Source organism: Sceloporus undulatus, chromosome 4 (assembly GCF_019175285.1).
Source record: "Sceloporus undulatus isolate JIND9_A2432 ecotype Alabama chromosome 4, SceUnd_v1.1, whole genome shotgun sequence".
In the NCBI taxonomy this organism is placed as follows: domain Eukaryota; kingdom Metazoa; phylum Chordata; class Lepidosauria; order Squamata; family Phrynosomatidae; genus Sceloporus; species Sceloporus undulatus.
This window is the reverse complement of record NC_056525.1, coordinates 59,005,922-59,027,895: the sequence shown is the minus strand read 5'-3', so window position 1 is coordinate 59,027,895 and position 21,974 is coordinate 59,005,922. Positions and strand designations below refer to the sequence as shown.

At 47.7% G+C, this 21,974-nt stretch overlaps 1 protein-coding gene across 2 annotated transcripts in view; it reads left to right on the top strand.

The window, feature by feature from the left end:
* Positions 1 to 21,974, top strand: part of TMCC2 (transmembrane and coiled-coil domain family 2) — a 129,990-nt gene that overhangs the window by 25,448 nt on the left and 82,568 nt on the right. For both annotated transcript variants that reach the window (XM_042464680.1, XM_042464681.1), the window contains exon 3: positions 16,821 to 17,333. In XM_042464680.1, coding sequence (XP_042320614.1) covers positions 16,821 to 17,333 — 513 coding nt within the window. The remainder of the gene's footprint in view (positions 1 to 16,820; positions 17,334 to 21,974) is intronic.

Below are 21,974 nucleotides of genomic sequence, written 5' to 3'. Positions count from 1 at the left end.
TCTTCCCACGCGGCTTTCAGCATATGCTAAAACGTATGTATGACGCCGGTGCACTGTATAAGGATAAAGATTTAGGTTTTGTTAGGAAGGATCTAATTAGGGGAATTTCCGAATTTAGCTCAAATTGCTGAGAGGGAGGGTTCTAACACCACCCTCGTGAGACCGTGTCCACAAGAATCCCTTGAGAGATGACGCTGACACAGACTGCTCTAATTAAGTCCAAATATTTATTAAAAGGGGAAAACAAACACACAGAAAAGGGGCACACACACATGCATACACACAGTTCTGAAAGAAAGTAAAGGAGGGAAATTCGGGAGAGAGTTGAGGGAGGCAAATCTACGGGAGATACTTACTTCCGAAGGCTTCTCCGGGAACCAGATGTGGATGTAGACGATGAAAGGACATGGACACTGAAACACGGGGGGAAAATGGCAGAGGGAACTCAAACCAGAGTTCAGTCTGACGTGAAGCCAGGCTGTATTCTGAATGTAGCACCCCAGTGTGTGCTTAGACTGAGGCTTATATAGACAATTTCTAGCCTCTAGCTATGAATTTAATGGCTTAGCTGCAGCCAAGACAAAGGATTTAAAGACTTGGGCTTTTGTTAAATCAAGGTGAAGAAGAGACTTAGCCAATGCACTTGTATCTGAACACAATCAAGGAAGGCAAACCAATGAATAGATGGCCATTGATTTGATCACTGGGCCATCAGGTGTGAGGCTGAAAACAAACAGCCAGTATTGTCCTGGTTTTTGGAGGAGATGATTTTTCTTGTCTAGCAACTCCCAAACTTCCAGTGGGGAATTTCCAGTCCTTTTCTCTAGTGCTCCTGCCCCCTCCTTTGCAAGCTGCCTACATGACATCTCTGCTTTGGAGCAATGGCGGTGCCCCTAGGAGGCCAGCTTGCGGTCAAAGTGAATTCCACACACACTCCAAAATTTAATATAAATTGGTATGCTCTAACAGTCTCCAATTTTTAATCCCAGCTAGAGTAGATCCATTAAATCAGTGGAGCATATGTAAATGATTTATAGGTTCCCAATTATTCAAGTTGCATCTAACAGTTTAATATAGATTAAAGGTGGAAATCATGTGTTTGGACTACAGTTCCCAGCAGCCCTAACCAGCAGTTAGTGGTAAGAACTGCTAGGGATTCCCTGACTGAGGTCTAGGACTTTGCTTCTGTACACTGCACATACTGTATAATTTGCGTAAATTTTTCATTTGCATACTATGCAAAACACATCACATTTAGTCACTTGTTTATTCTAGTTTGAGGACAGTTTCTGGTCACTTGCATTAAAATGATAGGTCAGTGCAGCTGTTCATGAACATTTTCCTGATTTCCAAGGGATAATAAACTTTTAGAAAGTTTGGTTTCTAACCGGGCAATGTACTCATCATCCCAGGCAGTCTCACAGTACTAGCAGTAAAAATTTGGTGACCTTTTATGCCATCCCAAATCTGGTGTATTAAGAGGATTGCTTCACTCTTTTTATTGGACAGGAATGGCCCTGGGTTAAACCCAGCAAGATCAGGTGCTTCTGATCTTAAGAATATAAGTAGAGATACTCAGGAAGTGTCCACTGCTCCATCTAACCCAGCATTCTGTTTCCATGGTGGTCAACCCACTTTCTATGTGGAGCCTGTGAACGGGATATGAAGGCAATAACACTTTCCACTTACGTTCCCTAGCAACTGCTATTTAAAGGCATGTTGCTTCTGATACTGGAAGTAATATACAACCACTGTAACTAGTTGTGACTGATAGTCTTACCTTATGTAACGGTTTCTGTATGCTGCATACTATGGCTTGAACTCATAACCTTGTGAATGTTAGACAATTTGTTGGGCTTTCTATCAACAACTAATAGTCATGATACTTAAACAGCTATTCAGAATTGAGCTTGGAAACAATTATCTCATTGGACTACAACTTCCAGGATCACTCAGGGGCTGTACAGACTGCCCCAAAGGGGCGGCCTGCAGTTGCCCCTTTTTGTACCGGATCAGGGCCGCAGCAACCTCATGCTGCAACCCCAATCCGACTTTTCAAGGGCACAAAAAGGAGTTGCAAAAGGCGGCTCTTTTTGCACCCTCAAAAGGGTGCTATAGCCTCAGCGGTGTGCCTATATGGCACCCCTTCAGCACTGTGACATCTGGACGCAGTGCCAGAGGTGCACCATGACACCATCTGGAGTGTCACGTGACATCAGGGTGCCCGGAGGGGGGGCAAAGTTGGGCTTGCATCATCAGTACGCTGCACCCCGACTCTGCCCCCAGGTCGGCCTTTCAGGCTGGTCAGTAAAGGCCTTCAGACAGCATAGCTGCTGGAAAAACATATCCATATTCTGCATCACTAGTATGCTGGCTACAGCTGCTGGGAGCTGCAGTCAAAGAACACCTGGAGGGCTGCAGGATCCTCGCCTGAGCTGGATAAATATTTAGCTTGACTGAACAGCAATCTTCTTCTGTTCAGAATCCTCAAGTCACAATTGTCAGCTCATCTGCATTTGTCTTATGTCCTTCTCTATCCCCCTAAATGGAAACAATGAGATAAAGCAAGCTATGATATGCTGCTGTGAAAATAACCTATTTTTCCTTTCCTGTTCTAACTTCTGTTTTAATGTTTTCTTTTAGTTATTTTTAAAGTGTGGGAACTGAGCATTTTGTTTCCCATGAGTCTTTTCTTTAAAGGGCAAATGAGAAATCTAAATATGTTCTGTACAACGATGGCAGAAATCTGTGGATTTTGTAGTTCTTATCTCTCTACCTTACGTATACTCGGTTTCCATAGAGACTCTATAAATAGAATAAACTTCAAATCATTATGCCCCAAAGCAGCAGTTCAGTACTGTAGGGTGGGATTATTTTGGGTAGTACATTTTACAGGTAAGCATCCCTAGCATGCTTAGAGTACTAATGCTGGTTGGCTAGTAGGGAAAGTTGAACCTATTTGTTCTTTTATGGCAATAAATTTAATGGCAAGTGTAATTTTCAAAACGTATGATAAAAGGAGGCCTAGCTATAGGGGTTAGGGTTTGGGAATGCTGAGGCTATTTTGCACAAAGCAATTGATAATAGAATAAATGTTCTTTACATTTAGGTATGCCCTGGGACATTGCTGAGTTTCTGAATTGTCAGATAAATTTAATGGCTATTCTGATGCATGGGGAATGTTTCTTTCCCTATTCTTTAATGAGGTAAATTTCAATGTGCAATTCAATATCTCATAAATGATGTAGAGTACCTGGAAAAGAGTCACAGAGATTCAGGAAGGGATCAAAGGTTCTCTTATCCTGAGAGAAGGAATCAGTTTAAAATACATGTTTTGCATGCAGCAAGAGTTTGTTGCTGCCAGCCAGTGGAATCATTCCTGCACTATATGGACTAGCAGTTTGACTTTCTACAAAGCAAGTGGAATTTTACATTCATAAGCAAACTGAGGCTGCATCCATACTGCAGAAATAAATCAGATTGACACCAATTTAACTGCCATGGTTCAATGCTGTGGAATTCTGGGAATTGTCATTTCTTGTGGCACCAGAATTCTCTTGACAGAAAAGGTAAAATGTCTCACAAAACAAAGCTATCTCATTATGCTATCATAAATATTCTGATAGAAAAACACACACTTGCATCTTGTTTCTAAAAATGGTATTTTGCTGCTGTAGTTGCAACAGGAACACAAGTACTGCAGCTCAAATTGGTTCAAACGATGGGAATGTGGCGCTCAGCCAGCACAATTTTCCTTAGGAATGGAGACATGTCTGAAGAAAGAGGCTGTTATTAACATGACCTTTGAATCGTATATTGTGGATCTGTATCTGAATCCCACATACACATATATAGATTTATGCATATTGTTGGAAGTAGGGGCTTTAGCCAATTCAGCAGCACCAGTGTTTTGCTGCTGCACTACTTATAATACAGCAGTATCAAGACTTCTGACAGTGAGGAGCCTTGGATCTAGGTTCTCCTTATCTCTTATTCTCTTTTTGTACGCTTTATTCATGGACGTATCCGGGGGGGGGGGTCTTGGGGGCCCGGCCCCCCCCCCTTCCATTAGAAAAATGAATGGTGTGTGCTGCTGCGCCGCCGCACCCAAGCCCCATTATAATGGTGGCACTTAGTCTGGACCCCTCCTTCCTAAAATCCTAGCCACGTCCCTGCTTTATTCCTTTCCGTATCTGAAGGCACATACATCTGTCTGAGCAACAACAGAACATACTTATTTTGTTATTTATTCAAGGTATTTATACCCCGCTCCACAGCCCTAAAGGCTCTCAGAGTGACTTACAGATAGTTATTCAGATGGATCCCTGCCTTCAGGCTTACAATCTAAAAAGATGTGACACAAAAGGAGAAGGGAATGGTTGTGAGGAAGGGGATCAAGTCCAGTGGTTCTTCTCTCCCTCTGAGGCCTGGAGCATGGCAGATGGACTGGAGGGAGGGCTCTTCTTCTTCAGGCTAGCCCTGATGGAGCTGGGCCTGCCTTTTTACTCCCTCCCAGGCTGGGTGATGTCAGACCTTCTTTAAGCTAGCCCTGATGGACATACACTGTACCTTGATTCTGAAACCTGGAGTGTGTTCGGCAGATTTTGTTCTGTTTCACTTTTCTGTATTTATTTCTCTCTACTGCTCCAGTGCTTAGCTTAGTCCTGTTTGCTGGCACATAATATAGGGTTATTCAATCATGTTTGCTGGTCTGTTGGACCTTCTCCTGCACCTGTTTGTCTTCATAGGAGCCCTGATCCTGTGAGGAAGTGCTACTCTCAACCAGTATATGGCATGTGGTGCCAGCTCAGAATTACTGCTTTTGTGCCATCAGTGGACTCTTAAACCCCCTGGATTTCTATGCGCACTTGCATAGATATACAGTGCACCCTCACGATATGTGCCTTTGCCATATGTGGATTTAAGCTTCCTCAGATGGTGAGTGGTGAGGGATACAACTGTGCACAGGAGTGTGCCACCATTGAAATCAGTAGGACTCCAGCATATGCAAAATTTGCCTTATTGGCAGGTGTCCAGAACTGATCCCCCATGTATGGCAAAGGCAGACTGTATTCATTTAATTATGAAGAGAGTGCTGATGCACAATTATTGTCAGCGATCTGCTTAGGTCAGATTTTCTTAAATGCTCTTCAAATTGCAACTTCTATTGTGTCACCACTGGTTAGATTTTTCAAAAGAGCTCTTCATTGTAGAGCTTGTAAGTTATTGATGTCTTCATATAATCAGGCTCAATATGGGCTATTAATAATGAAAGAGCATTTCAGGTTAGTCTTTCTACATGAAAGGAAGACTACAAGAATCTTAGCTTGGAGAACTACTGTACAGAATTTCCTTGACATCATTCTTCAAACAATCTGATCCAAATGCCCATCTTGTGCATTTTACAAAGGCAGTTAGAATAAGTTTCCTCGCTATTTGTTCATTAATAAATTCTATTTACTACCACTGCATTGGCCTTTCTTTTCTTCCATACAGAATATTTATCATGTGGATTGTAAAGTACTTTATTGCCTAAGAAGGTGGCTCACAATCTTTAATCTAGATTCTATAACCAAACCATACTTCATAGTCCCCATAAACTACTGCATAGATCAGAAGCCACCTGATCTCAAGAGAGTTCAGAATGGAAGCATAAAGTTATGGGGGTTATGGGCTAGGCTGTTAGGATTTACCTTATCTCTCTCCTTTTCAGATCTCAAGATGATTTGCTTTGCTTTCATAGTCTCTACCTCAGAAATCATATGACTCCATTTTTCTGTGTTGAAGTAAAATCCTTTTTGAAGTCATCAATAAGCAAAATCCCCAAAAGAATAAATAAAATAAATAAATAAATAAATAAATAATAATAAATAATAATAATAACTCCTGAAGGTGCCTGGGGCTAGGTTGGCTGCTACCGCCAGAAGATCTTTTTCCACAGCTGCCCCAGCCCTTTGGAACACGCTGCCCACGGAGCTCCGCTCATCTCCCACCCTGGCCCAATTTAGGAAGGGTCTTAAAACCTTCCTATTCAATCAGGCATTCCCCGATTAATATCCTGTGGGCCTCCCTCCTCTCTCGTGGCCGTGAGGTTGGGCTAAGGGGTTTTTATTGTTTTTATGATTACTGTATTGTTGCTGTTTTTAACTTTGTATATTGCCTGCACTTCGGTGCATTTTGTTAGCCGCCCTGATCGTCGGAAGGGCGGGGTATAAATAAAAATTTTATTTATTATTATTTTATTTAAAAGAAAATCTGTAACAATTTCTTGTTGTTTGTTGTATGCCTTCAAGATGGAAATAACTTATGGTGACCTTAAGGCTTGGCAAGATTTGTTCAGAGAGGGTTTGTCTTTGCTTCCCTCTGAGGCTGAGAAATAGTGTGACTTGCTCAAACTCACCCAGACAATTTCTGTGCCTGAGCCAAGATTCAAATCTTGGTCTCCAGAGTGCTCAACGCATTATAACATATTAACTATCCTGCCACAGTTATAAGCAGAATTTAAATCAATCAAATTCTAAAATGCTAATATCAAATGTTTAGTCACAACAATGATTAACCATTTCAGTTTGGTTTCAGGCAAGGGTCTGCTACCAAAACAACCTTGGTTGCTATGAGAAATGACCTGCTCTGGTTAAAGAATCAGAAATGCTATCCTTCTTTATCATCCTTGGTCTCTGAGTGGTTTTTGATACCATTAATCATAGTATTTTACTGGACCAATTCTGTCAGATGGGAGCGGGAAGCACTATGTTAAAGGGCAGCCTGCTCTAAGAGAGCAGGTATATAGTTTGAGCGCACTCATACTTTGACATTGGAGACCCAGAGAACTTCTGACTCAGAACTGAGGGTAGGTTTGTCTAGTCCACCATCAGTGGACTTTCCTGGACAGATATAATTTAACCACAGTAGCTCACACACTGGTACTTCTTAACTAGTCAAGAAATACCAGTGCATGCACTACTTTGGCAGCATACTCGTGTGTAGGGCTGCCCTTGAAGAAAATTTAGAAGCTGGAGTAGTACAATGTGTGCGTGTATGAGCCTTTAAGTTGCCTGTCAACTTATGCGGCCCCATGAATTTCATAAGAGTTTTCTTAGGCAAGGAATACTCAGAAGTAGTTTTGCCAATTCCTTCATCTGAAATACAGTCTATGTTATCAGTGGCATCACTAGGGCTGGTGTCACCCCATACAGTAACTTACACTGTCACCTCCCAAACCACCCTACAGCTCTGGTGAGTGGGAGGTGCTGGTGGAGGGAAGGATCTGGTCTTGGTTGCCTATGGAGCAAAGACAGGAGAGGGCCCAGATCGAGCGGCCCAAGGATCGCCCCAGTGCTGCAGAATGGGAAAGGAAGAGGTGAGGAAGAGAATGCCTCCACTGTTGCAGAAGATGGCAGTGGCAGATGAGAAGAGAGTGGGAGGCGAGGGGGCTGTGGAAGGAGAAATGGCAGCGGGTGAGGAAAGATTCTCACTGTCTGCCCTCCCCCTGTGGACCACTTTGTTGCCCTCCCCATCCTGGCCAAGCATCCAGGCACACACAGCAGCCACCCCCTCTGCTAGCCAGGACCAGGGTGACCAGACACCCTCCTTTTCCAGGACAACCTTCTGTTCTGGAGGAATTTCAAAATGTCTTCCATTTTGAACATGACTAAGAAATAAGGATTTATACTTGTATTAGTGTTGTTAGCTTTTATTTTGTAATGCCCTACATTTTTCTTTAATGTCCTACATTTCATGGTGCCTTATCCTCCTTTGTGGTTATGACATCTAGTCAGTCTGGCCAGGGTACCTCTACTGTCCACCTGCTGCAGCAGTTGGTGGGGTTGGGGTGTGGCAGTAATGGCTGCCATGGACTCCTCCCCAAAGGAAAGAAGCCCCCCAGCCATTACTGCTGCCGCCACCTTTTCCTGCTCATCCAGCAGCCCTGCCAGACCCAGAGGGGGTTGATGGTCAGCAGCTCTCCCTTCCCTCCTGCACTCCTGCCTTGCACTTCTTTCTGGGACAGGGAAGGGCAGTAAGAAGGAATGGAGGACAGTGTGGCCCACTGCAGCTACTTCAGGGGATGACATGTTGATGCTACCAAGCAGACCCTTCATCTGGCAGGGCTGCTGGCCAGTGGAGAAGGAGAGGAACCTGTGGTCACCATTGCTGTCACTGCTGCCAACACCTCAATTTCTTGGTCCAGCCAGACCTGGAAGGGGCTGCCAGGTGGTAGCAGCACCTCACCATTATCAGCGGCTGCAGCCAGTGGATGGCAGGGGTGGCCTGGTTGGCAGAAGGGATGTGTGTGGTGGTGGGGTGGTGGTACAGGCCATGAGCAACTGCCCCACTGGGTGTTCACCCCCGATACCTGACCTAGTGATGCTCCATCTGGTATTCATTGCCTGTTTCCCACCTAAGTACTAACCAGAACTGACCTTGCTTAGCTTTAAGTTCAGATGGGATCTGGGGCCTTTAAGGTATTTAGGCTGTTATAGTAGTACAGTATGCAGCATCTGAATTGCTTAAGAGAACATCTTTCAGGAACCTTATGATGCTGCTTTTAAAAGAATTGCACTGGCTGCCAGTATGCTTCTGATATGAATTCATATTCATTTTGGTGAAAGCCCTAAAGGGCTTGAGAATTCAGTATTTTGAGGAGGACATTTCTCTCTGTGAAGTCAAAGGCTTTCATGGCCGGCATCCATAGTTTTTTGTGGGTTTTTTTGGGGGCTATGTGGCCATGTTCTAGAAGAGTTTCTTCTTGACGTTTCGCCAGCATCTGTGGCTGGCATCTTCAGAGAATGCTTGCCCAGGCAAGCATTCTCTGAAGTTGCCAGGCACAGATGCTGGCGAAACGTCAAGAAGAAACTCTTCTAGAACATGGCCACATAGCCCGAAAAACCCACAAAAAATATTTCTCTATATACATACCTTCCAGAAGATTAAGGTCTGTTGCAAGACCTACTTCTGTGTTCCATTTGTGAGAGCAACAAAGTGTGTGAGGACATAGAAGGCTTTCTCAGCTGTTGTGCCCTAGCTGTGGAATACTATCTCCTTAGAGACCTGATTGGCACTGACGTTGGCTTATGTCAGCACCAATATTAAATTATTTCTTTTTATTAAAGTCTTTGGGGTCTAATGATTTTATCCAGTTTATGTATACACATGGTTTTAATTGTTTAACTGGATACAGGATGAGATATAGATATTATAATTTTCAGAAATGCTTTTTTGGTAGCCCATGGTGTAAGGTAGTCTACTTTATACGAATTGTATAACTTGGAACAGTCCATTCCTGCTTCATATTACTTTAAAATTGTCAGTTTACCACAACCAAAGCTATAAAGCACTAAAGCCCTTAAGACTCTGAAGAAAGGATATCTCCTACTTGTCCACTAAACCATTTTTAACAATGCATTTTGTGAAGTAAGCCATGGACTGCTTATGTACTTATACATGGGATTTGGTTACATTGCCTTTAGCTTGTCTAATCTGCATCCTGGTAAGGCTTGCTTGTGTATCGGTAACCTTATCTTGCCATGTGGTTTGGCAAAAATAGCAGAGCATACTGCTATGAGGCTAGTGAAGCTGTGGCAAAATTTTATGTATGTTGAAAAAGCTAAAAGGAGAAAATCCTGATACAAAGAAGAATTAATTATGTGTAGCTGGCATATCTAAACATCAATAGTTTTAAGGAATAATCTCTTGTTAAAGCCTATTAAAATGACCAGGAAGAAGGTATCAGCTTTGTGGAATTCTGTTGCAAACTAAAGTGTTACCAGTAAAAAGTGATTGTAGTACTGGTGTCCACTGCCAAGCCAGTCACATTTAAAACTGACACAGTTGAGTTGCAGGGATCAAATATTGCTTGCAATGCAATACAATGCTTCAAATGATGCACAGGAATAATGAATAATGCTTGTGCTTTAGCATCCTTGCCACTCCATGAGAAATATGTCTTCCTAGAGGATAAACTACATTATCACAATTGTTCCTTGTGGTATTAAACAGCACACAATTAATCACAGTTCTTGTAGCCATGAGGCATTTTACAACTTACTTACCTATCACCTCCATCCACCCTCATTCCTGCCCTCCTTGGTGAAGGTGCCCTGACAACAGTTATCAACTTGGGCTAGCTGGAATAGGCTTTCTTCTTCGTGGTCTCTGCGAATCATACAAATGGGTTTCACTGCGCCTGCGCAGTGCTGTTCAGAAACTTCTGGAATCACTAGGCAGAGTTTACTCTGCAACATATTGAAACTTTTTGGCGGTAACTCCGCCCACCCGTTATAAGGCCCCTGCCTTCCCGCTCTTTCCCCAGTTCCTTTTTTCCGCCGCGCTAGCTGCTTCAGGGAACTTTCGCTTGCTTCGCTTGCTTGGAATCACTTTCGTTTTTGACCTCGGACTGTACTCTTGACCATTCTTGTCTCCCGCCCCTGGTAACTTCGAACTTCGGACTGTTGACCTCGTTCTTGGATTTCCCTTCGGTTTTGTCATCCTCTCAAGATGCCTGCACCTTTCAAAAAGTGTGACATCAGCGGGGGCAAGGTGCCCATCCAGGACCCGCACTCTACCTGTCTTCTTTGCCTTGGCGAGAATCACGACACCAAGGCCTGCCTGCTCTGCAGATCCCTCTCTTCTCAGGCCCGGAAAAACCGTGAGTCATCTATCGCCCTGGGCAAGGTACAGGGGAGGGGCTCTCGCTCCTCATCTGTTCCGCTCCCCGCGCCCCCTGCCTCACCTTCCAAGGCCAGCGTGTCCAGCGTGACATCCGTCAGGGCCAGGTCCACCGTTTCCAGCGTGGTGTGTGTCCCGGCCGGGACAATCCTTCCCACCACCTCCGATGTGGCCCGTGGCTTGAAACCGCCCAGCGCCCCCGACGAACCCTCCAAGCGCCCCCATAAGTCTTCGGGGACTGAGGGTACCGAACCATCATCCAAATCTGCGAAGAGACCGGACGGCTCGCACGCGAGGAAGGGGACCGGTGCGGAGGTCCAACTCGCATCGCCTTCGTCATCCAAGGCATCTCGCCTCGCCTCCAAGCCGAGGGAGCCGTCTTCGGTTTCGGGAGCGACTCATGCCCCGTCCTCGGATAGGGCATGGTCCCCAAGGCCCTCTTCATCTGGAGCGGCTGCTGCCCTCCTCGACCTCCCGGAAAACCCATTCTTTCCGCTGGCGGAGACCCCGAGACCGGGGAAGAAGAGGCACCACGACAAGATGAGTCGTGACCCTGCCCCTAAGAAGTCCAAGCCGTCCAAGGATCAGGCCAGTACCGACCCGCCGAAGGCGAAGGGGAAGACGCGTTCCCCTTCCAAGAAGGCCCACGCTTCCACTCTGGCAGTCCCCCGTGATCCAGAGCCTGCGCCCGAGGTTCAGCTGACTCCGGTACCGGACACGCCGCCGCCTCAGCCCACCATGGACTTTGTCCATAGGACGGAAGACATCGTTCCTCCTCTCTCTCCGGAACAACGGTCGCCTCCCCACTCTGGGAACGACGACTACGAGGATCTGCTCCATAGACAGGGGATACCGGACCTCTTCCTAGACACTCAATCGGGCCGGTACTACATGTCAGTCTCAGAGGACAGAGCAATCAGGGAGTTCACCAGACTAAACCCCCATCCGGCAGACCCTCGTCAAGGCACCTCGTCCAGATCGGTCCCGACTGTCTCCGTGTACGAGAGGCCTTCATCCTCACCTCGCCGGCGCTCACGCTCCTCGACTGACCTCGTCCAGGCCCGACCGAGGTCCCAAGTCAGAGTGGCAGATGCCCTCTCCTCGGACTTGGACTCCGATGACGAGCCTTTGCCTCCTTCCGAGGCACCATCGGATGAGGATGTCCTCTCGGTGTCGGCCTCACCTCAGAGGATGCACAATCCGGAGCCGTCTTCCCCGTCAGACGACGTCCATTCCTTCAGTGAGCACGTCGTGAAGATGGCCAGGGCTCTCGACATCGAGCTCGCTTTCCCGGACGACGACGCTCAGGATCCGGTGGAACGTCGGGTGCACGGACGAGTGCCTACTCCACCCTGCCTTCCCCTGTTACCGTCGCTTCAGACCATCGTTAAGAGGTCTTGGGACTCCCCGGCTACTCTGTCCGCCTCCTCTCGCAAGGTAGAGTCGCTCTACAGAGTCGCACCAGCGAGCTGTCCCTGGTTGGCCGACCACCCCAGGCCGAACTCTCCGATTGTGGAGGGAGCCCAACATAGCTTCGTCCCGAAGCAGGCGACCTCCCCGGTCGACCGGGAGGTGAAAAAGGTGGATGGCCTGGCCAAGAAGGCCTATTCGGCAGCGGCCCTTGCGGTGAAGGCCGTCAACTACACCGCCTGCATGGGGGCCTACATTCAGACCCTCATGGAACGGATCTCCCCTCTCATCCCGGACATCCCGGATGATATCCAGAGGCAGTTGGTCGAGGTCAGGGACGAGACCCACTCCATCGGAAGTTGGCTCATCACCACTTCCAGAAACATGGCTGACTGGGCAGGAAGGGCCATGTCTGCATCCATGGCACTCAGACGACACGCCTGGTTGAGGGCCTCAGACCTCAACCCTACCGTCAAGGCGGCCATCGAGGACATGCCACTCGACGGGACCGGGCTCTTCCACCCTGAAACCGACGACCGCCTGAACAGGAAGTTCAGGATGAAGGCGGCGGCGAAGAAGCATGGCATGTCCTCTACACCTGCTTCTCCATTTCGGAAGCGTCAGCGCCCGTGGCAGCCGCAAGGTCAGTCACAGGGGACCTTCTCCCGGGATCAGCAGTCCCAGCAACAGGGTTCCCAAAGACGCCGCTTTCCCTCGCAGTCTTCCTCCTCCTCTGGCCGTCGCAACTTCCCGCCTCGGTACCGCAAGTCCCGCCGGCAGGACACCGACCAGGGGAAGAAGAGAACCTGAAGGGACGCAGCGCGCTTCGTCCCTCCTTCATCCCTCTTCTTTTTGGACTTTTTGAGGCCCTTTGTTAACATCTGGGCCTCCATAACATCGGACTCGTGGGTTCTCAACATCGTCCGTAGGGGTTATGCCCTCGAATTCCAAGAGCTCCCCCCAACTGGAGCCTTCATGTCCACTCCCCCCTCGGACACCCTTCTCGACGAAGTGCGCGCCTTGCTTGGTAAGGGGGCAATCTCCCCTTTACCGCCCGATCAATGGCCTCGAGCCTTTTTCTCCAGGTACTTCACGGAAACTGGATGGGGGCATCAGGCCCATCCTGGACTTGAGACAATTGAACTTCTTCCTTGACTACCGTCGCTTTCGAATGGTAACTTTGGCTTCCATTCTGCCCCTCCTTCGTCAGGGCCTATGGTTTGCGACCGTCGACCTGGAGGACGCCTACTTCCACATCGGGATTCAAGAGTCCCACCGGAGAATCCTCGCCTTCGCTGTCGGCTCCGCCCCGTACCGTTACAACGTTCTTCCCTTCGGATTGGCCACGGCTCCAAGGGTCTTCACAAAGTGCATGGCACCAGTGGTGGCATACCTTCATCAAAAGGGCTTTATGGTCTTTCCCTACCTGGACAACTGGCTGTTTGCAGCCGAATCCCAGCACGAGCTGCAGGAGGCAGTCTCCTTAGCCATGCACCTGTTGGACTCCCTCGGGCTGGTCGTCAACAGGGAGAAGTCCCACTTCACACCGACCAGGCAGGTCAAGTTCATCGAGGCCATCCTCGACTCCGAATGTTGCTCAGCCTTCCTCCCTCCGGACCGTTTTCAGGCCCTGACAATGCACCTCAGGCCGTGCATCTCCCACAGAAGGGTGAGAGCCAGAGACGTCCAAGTCGCCCTAGGCCACATGGCATCGACGACATTCGTCACCCCTTGGGCAAGACTTCGTCTTCGGCCTCTCTAATCCTGGTTCCTCTCAGTCTTCTCCCCGTTAGAAGACCCCCCATCCAAGTGGCTCACAGTACCGAGACCGATAGCCGCCTCCCTGAGATGGTGGTCGGACCGCCGCAACGTCTGCACCGGGATGCCCTTTCATCAGCTCCAGGCGCAACTGACTCTAACAACCGATGCATCCCTGGAGGGATGGGGCGCTCACCTGCTCGACTTGGTCGTCAAAGACAGGTGGTCCGCACAACATAAGCTTTTTCACATCAACGCATTGGAGATGCTGGCTGTGGAAAAGGCATTGAGGGCGTTCGAGTTCGCCGTCCCAGGAAAGGTGGTCCTCCTGAGGACGGACAACACCACCGTGATGTATTACATCAACAAACAAGGTGGCACCAGGTCCAAAACCCTGCTCGACCTCACGCTCCGCATCTGGGACTGGTGCATCCAGAGACGTGTCCTCCTCCAGGCGATTCACCTTCTCGGGGAGGACAACGAGTTGGCAGACCGCCTCAGCAGATCTCCATCGGTGTGCCACGAGTGGAGGCTCCATCCCGAGACGGTCAGCGACCTCTTCGACCGGTGGGGAACCCCCCGGATCGACCTCTTCGCGACCAGGTGGAACAGCCACTGTCCCCAGTTCTGCTCCAGGAAGCGAATGGACGGATCCCTCGGAGACGCATTCGCCTTCCTCTGGACGGGGGAGCTTCTCTACGCCTTCCCTCCGTTCCCTCTCATCATCAGGGTGGTGTCCAAGATGACAACGGACCACTCGCATGCGATCCTGATCACCCCGTGGTGGCCGAGACAGCCCTGGCTTGCATCCCTTCTTCACCTCTCCAGGAGATGCTTTCTCCACCTCGACCCTCGTCCGGACCTGCTGTCGATCCAGGACGGAAGGATTCTCCACCCGAACATCAAGAGCCTGCCGCTGGTAGCCTGGAGGATACAGTTCTGACTGCCCTGCCGGAGGCGGTGAGAACGGTGATCCTGGCTGCAAGGAAACCTTCCACTCAGCGGTCCTATGCCCAGAAATGGAAGAGATTTGGCCTCTTCCTCGACCGAAAGGGCTTGTCTCCTGCTCAGGTGTCCACTCCAGTGGTCCTGGAGTTTTTGATGGCACTTTTGGATGAGGGGCTATCTCTCGCATCCATCAAGTGCTACTTGTCTGCCATTTGTGCTAAATATCAGTTCGGGGGGAGGGTTTCCTTCTTTAAGGACCCCTTGGTGAAGGGATTCCTTAAGGGTTGTGCCAACCTGTATCCTCCTGTGTCGGTACCGACTCCGGCTTAGAATTTGGAGACGGTACTGTCCGGCCTCCAATCCAAGCCCTTTGAACCTATGGCCACGGCGGACTTGAGACTATTGACTTGGAAAACCGCCTTTCTTGTGGCTATCACCTCTGCCCGCCGTGCGGGCGAACTCTGTGCCTTACGGAGGGACCAACCATTCTTGAGGTTCCACAAGGATAAGGTGGTCCTCCGGACAGATATTACCTTTTTGCCGAAGGTAGTGTCTGCTTTCCACATGTGTCAGGACATTGTGCTACCTACCCTCGCATCCAACCCGACGTCAGATGCGGAGCGACGCCTGCACTCTCTTGATGTCAGGAGAGCACTGGCGTTTTATTTGGACAGAACTGCTGCCTCCAGTCGGTCCGAGAGACTTTTCCAATGCTACTCGGAACCGAAGAAGGGGTTGCCCGTCTCTGCGCAGAGGTTTTCCAAATGGGTGGCTGGTACCATCCACCTCTGCTATGAACTGCTGGGCAAGCCTCTCCCGGGCAGGGTTCGGTCCCACTCCACAAGGGCAATGTCGGCATCCTCTGCATTCCTGTCGGGGATTCCCTTGGAGGATGTCTGTAGGGCTGCTGTCTGGTCCCAGCCATTGACTTTTATAAAGCACTATAGGCTGGACACCAGAGCCATCCGAGACGCAGCTTTCGGGAGGGCTGTGTTGGTTTCAGGGCTGCATTGATTGCACTACTGATGGTTTGTGTGTCAGCATTTATGTTCATATTGCCACTGTTCTACATTCTATTGAATGTTGGTTTACACTGTGTTGGGTTGCATTCTTCAATGGGAAAGGTCTTGCACGACCTTATCTCCCCTTCTCAGGTTGGGCAATGTGGTTGCTGTGTCTGGTTTGTACAAAAACAAAAGACTGACTCCTTTTAGGGTTCAAGGTGTTTATTGCTACAATAAATATACCTTTGGTTTACCATAGCTTTGGTCTCAGGACACTCCCTCCGCCGCATACCTAAGCTTGTCAGTCTAAACCCATTTGTATGATTCGCAGAGACCACGAAGAAGAAGGACAGGTTGCTTACCTGTAACAGTATTTCTTCGAGTGGTCATCTGCGAATACATACAAATCCCACCCGTCCATCCCCTCAGTGTCCTGCTCTTATTGGCTCTCTCCATCGCCTGCTTGGCGGAAAAATTGCGGAACTGGGGAAAGAGCGGGAAGGCAGGGGCCTTATAACGGGTGGGCGGAGTTACCGCCAAAAAGTTTCAATATGTTGCAGAGTAAACTCTGCCTAGTGATTCCAGAAGTTTCCGAACAGCACTGCGCAGGCGCAGTGAAACCCATTTGTATGTATTCGCAGATGACCACTCGAAGAAATACTGTTACAGGTAAGCAACCTGTCCTTCTCTGGAGGAAGAACTATAAAACATATCAGTGCAGGATTGAGGAATGCTAATAGTTCTGCAAATAGGTCAACCCAGGCATTCATCAGCACTAAGAGTTAGCATAGTCCCTAGGTTTGTGGTACTGCAGTGCAAAAATTGTACTCCAGATTGCAGTGTGTGGGTGAACCTGGGCTTCAAAAGAGCTATTCCAGTTGGCAGCAACAGAAAATGTGGTTACAAGATTATGACATTATTGTGAGCTATTTTCCCCATCTGTGTTATATATTATCTGTGTTCTGCACAAGATAAATCCTGGGTAGCCCCTTCTATGATCCTTTCCCAATATTTTTCTGTTTCTTCTCTATGCAGAAGATACAACAGCTGTCTGAGGGATCTATGTTTGGTCATGGCCTCAAACATCTTTTTCACAGCCGCAGACGGTCCCGAGAACGGGAGCACCCCAGTCCCCAGGAGTCATCACAGCAGCAGCAGCACCATGGCATGTCTGATCATGATTCCCCTGACGAAAAAGAGCGCTCTCCCGAGATGCATCGTGTCTCTTATGCTATGTCCCTCCATGACCTCCCAGCTCGACCAACTGCTTTCAATAGAGTTTTACAGCAGATCCGCTCCCGTCCTTCCATCAAGAGGGGAACAAGTTTGCACAGCGGCAGTCGCCGAGTCAAGACTGGCTCCTTGGAACCACAGAAAAGCAGCCCCCACCTGGTCCGCAAGGCACCCCAAGATAGCAGCCTGACAGCAATACTGCATCAACATCAAGGCAGGCCAAGATCCTCATCCACTACAGACACTTCTATTCTTATGGCCGAAAGTGGGAATGTATACCTCCTAACAGAAGAGTCAGAATGCATCAACGACAAGGTAGGACTGAATTTGGCTTAACAGTCTGAAAGGTAGATTCTACCTTTACAAAGAAGATTGGTTTCACATTGCAAAATTTTGTTCCATTGGCAATGTCAGCTTATGCCTTCCATGTCTATAGAACTGTGGATCCATTCCATATCTTAATTTGAACTTTAATGGAACTAAGATACTGAACTTATTTAGCGGATAGAGTTTAGCACCTTGGATAGTTTTGTTAACGTTCAGACTAAAACCTGGAACCTATTTACAGGCCAGATGCAATTGTCCACTGTGTGCCTCATGTCTGACAAGGTGCTGGAATCCACTAGTTTGCAGCATCCATATTTATACAGGGATTCACAGCAGCTTAGCCAGATTGAATGGTAGCAGTAGGAATAACAAGTACCTTTCTATGCTGCTTATCAGTGCACTTAAGCTCTCCCTAAGCGGTTTACAATGTATAAGCCAATTGCCCCCAACAAGCTGGGTACTCATTTTAGCAACCTTGGAAGGATGTCAGGCTGAGTCAACCCTGAGCCTCTGGCTGGTATAGAACTCACAACCTTGTAGTTTGTGAGTGTGTGGCTGCAGTACAGGCATGTAACAACTGCACCACCAGGGTAGTGACTGTAATGTCTATGACGAGCACCTCTTGTGCTAAAGAGAGAGTAAGCTCCTCAGAAGTCCTTTCACAGACATGTAACCATCCACTCTGTTCATCCAGTATACTAGCACCCACACATTCCTTCATCTTTCTCCATTCATATATAGCCACTACAGCCCCTACTAATTTTTCACAAGTATAGACTGCAGCCTTTCCTGCCTCAAATCAATCCAGGAGTGTCATTAGGGAGGCACGAGAGGTATGGACCACACCAGGTGACATTGTAAAGGGGGGGGATGACACCACTGGTCCCCAAACATCTGCTTTCTGGTCAAAATGGGCTATGGCATTTGCCTGCATCCCTTTAAAACACTGGAGATCAGTGGAAGAGATGGTGTGAGTGCAGCATGGCTCAATAGGACAAAAAGGCCCCAGGTTTTTAACTTTTTAAATATAGAATTTAAAGTTTTAATTTTTGGAAAAATATATTTTAAAATTTTGTTTAAAAGCACATATTACCAAACTTTCATATGAAACATTTGACATGAAATTTTCACATGTGCATGTAAACACAGTTAGGCCATGTGTATGATACTGTAATTTGAAGATATAATTTTAATTTTGGTGGTTGTTTATGTCACAAATGTTGCTATTACATTCAGTGATATATGGGAATTACTGTTTATGGGTAACTTTAGTACAAAAAACATTACTAAGGATGTTGTGTGGTATGGGAGGATGTCAGTGTGGGCAGGTGTGTGTGACACCATAAGTTATTGCCAATCCTAGTGATGCCGCTGGTCACACCAGAACATCCTCTAACCCTCCAAGGCAATTCTGGGTCACTCTGCAATCCCTCCAGTCACCCTTGACATGCTGGTTAGCAAGGCTTTCCCCCTTTCTCTTTGTATCTCTCTTCATCTCCACCCCAGGTTTTCTCTTTTTGGAAAACCTTAGCCTGAAGACCAGTGAACTGAAAAACAACTCTGCCTTCATGCCTCTGTATGGCTATGGGGCAAGGAAATGAAGACAAAGAATGTCTAGCAACCAAGCATTTGATTTTGCAGCTGCCTATTTTTTAAAACAAATTCTAAAGGAAAATGAAGGGGCAGGTGGCACCAAGGGATGTGAGTCTATGGGCACATTGGTCCCCTTGGGCATCATTGCAGAGACTCCTGGTTTGCTTGATAGATGTTCTTTCTTTCTTTCTTTCTTTTTTAAAAAAACACATTACTGGTGCCCTTGTAAAGAAAATAATTCACATTACTTTGCAAGTAACAAGTTGCCAGCAATTTAATTTCTAACATTTTTTTTTTAAAAAAATACTCTTAAATAGAAGAAATGGTCCTAATACACCATATACAGACTTGTGTAAGTAACAAATAAATGGTGCTCATTGCATCAAAAAGCCAATAACATTATGGGTTGTACTATGACTACTGTTATATATTTGTTATCCCCAAAAGTAACCTATTATAGCTAATAATAATTACTCATAATGCATTTTTTCTAAGTTTTAATAATGTAGTACTAAAAGAGAAGGTACAGAAAAGCAGTTCACTAGGGGAAAAAGTCGTCTTTTTAGTGGCAAGGGAGAGGCCTCTGAATTTGATGTGCAGGTTTAGGAACAGAATTTTTAGTGATTTCTAACAAGAGCAGATTTAACCCTTTTTATCTCTTGAAGAGTTGTAGTATTCAGTAAAGATGTGTATGGTCCATACTGAGAAACTGGTTAGTCCAGACAAAGTCTTTCATACTTCTTGTTCCTGTCCTGAGGTCAGTAGAGAACTTCTAAAGAGACAAGCTTGCCAAGATCCACCATAAAACCAAGCTATATATAGCACCTATGCAAAGTCTGTTTTCTCACAACAGCAGCTCTGAGTGAGATTTCTTTTCTTTTTCTTTTTTAAAAGAAAGCAATTATCCATACTTGTGAGCTGAATTCTAATGCAGGGTAAGCACCCCATCTTTATTGGGTGAACATAATGGCTTTGGTCCCTGGAAGATGCCTGGACACGTTTCTAGGTGAAATGAAGGTAGTGGATGTGTCTATGAATAATCTGAATGAGGGGATTTAAGGGAGTTTGTGAGGAGACCAAATAAGGTCTTTCTTTGGAGCCAGCAAGATCAGGATAATTTTGTTTTAACGTATTTGTTCTATAAAATGTAAGGCTTGTTGCCTTGGTTATTTTTTAAAAAAACCTCAAGTAACTCCTGCAAGGCTAGAAGTGAAAGTCATGGGACTTCTCATGAGGAAGTGCTTGAACTTTGTTTCTTCAATTATCCAATCATTTCCTCTACAAAAGGTGAAGTACATTTCTGGATGGATCATACACTGAAGAGATGCAGAGAAAGTGATGGGAGAATCCTATTTCATCATTAATAATAAATAAATAAATAAATAAATAAATAAATAAAACTTTTATTTATATCCCGCTTTTCTATGACAGGACAATCAAAGCAGCTTACAACACGTTAAAATCCACATTTACAAATTTATCTCCCAAATTCCCCCCCTTAAAACAGGATTAAACAAGTTACAATTAAAACATCTATTAAAAACACAATAAAAATACAGCAAGGACAGAGCGGTGGGCTGATACATGATGTGAGGGGCAGTCATTCTGTGGCTGGGCACTTTTATTCAGGAAAGGCCTGCCGGAAGAGATCCATCTTGACAGCTTTTTAAAGCTGTCTAAGGTGGGTTACAGACGGGCAGGGAAAGACGTCTTGAAGGTGTCTTCCCCTGAATACGGAGCCTCCAGACCACCCGCCCCAGGGGCGTGGCTAAGGTGGATGGGGCTTCCACACCGGGGGCAGTGAAGACGCCTCACCTGGGGCCGTTTTGCCGTTTCTTTACCCGAGCTTCCATAACCACCTCTCGAGGAGCTGCAAAGAGAGAGGCGCTCCGACGGGAGCCAAAACGGCTTTTTTTTTTCTTTTGCTGGCGGCGATGCGCAGCTGCGCAGCTACCAGTCAGCACCGGCGGCAGAAGGTATGTGCCTTAAAGGCGGCCTTTAAACTTTTCCCCGCCCTACCCAAACAAAGGTGGCCTCCTCCCGTGGTGATCAGTCGGTGTTGGATCCTTGTCCGTGTGGTTAGACAGAGAGAGCATAGAAGCGAGCGGGCGCAGGATCGAGACGCGCACGCACGCGGACGCCACACGTACGACGCGCAGCGGCCCGGCGCATAGTGTGCCTGTCTTTTTGTTCTGTTTTGCCCACCGCAGTAGCGACGCAGCTCGGCCCAGCAGCGCCCCCCCCACCCCGCCGCCGCACACCGCCTGGCACCGCGTAGGCCCACATCATCCTCATCTGACCGACCGCCGCCCCGCCCCACGACGCAGCGCGCGCGTCCCGCACAACCTGTAGCCGCCCCATGTGCGTCGCCATACTTCTAGGAATGATAGAAGATATGACCTAGACGCTGATGAGTAGAGATGGTATGTGTGCAGTGGAGGTCAGTGAGTGCGGGATCAGCGATAACGTCGCTCAGTAGCGTACGTGTAGAGCTCAGACAGAACGATATACGATATACTATATACCCTACACCGCAACCGCTCCCTCACCACCTACCCAACCCTCCCCCGGCACCCTCCTCCCCCTCGCTCCACCCGACGATGTAGGATCAGCGCGCGCGGCCGATGGACCGAGTCCGATCGACGAACGAGGGAGAGAATAGTGTGTGTCCGTGGTGTCCGACGAGCATTAAAATGACTGCAGCTGTGCCACCAGCTCCACACCTGCATGGCATCTGTGCTGCATTAAGCCTGACTGCAAACCGCGCATGTCCCGGACCCCACCTCATTATGCGCGCGCAGCCACGGCAGTTTTAAGTTGGAACACAACCTTCCCCAAGGGATGCAATTGATGACCTCTCGGAGAATGCATCGAGGCATCCCCCCCTGGACGGCCAGCCTGTGGGCAGGGATCGAGGGGACGTGTGGTCTTCTTCACATTTCCAAGAATCTTGTCCACGTCCTCGGTTTCCCACCTCAACCGATCCAGTTTAACCTCAACAACGGGTTCACTGGACACCTCATCAGTCGATTCTGC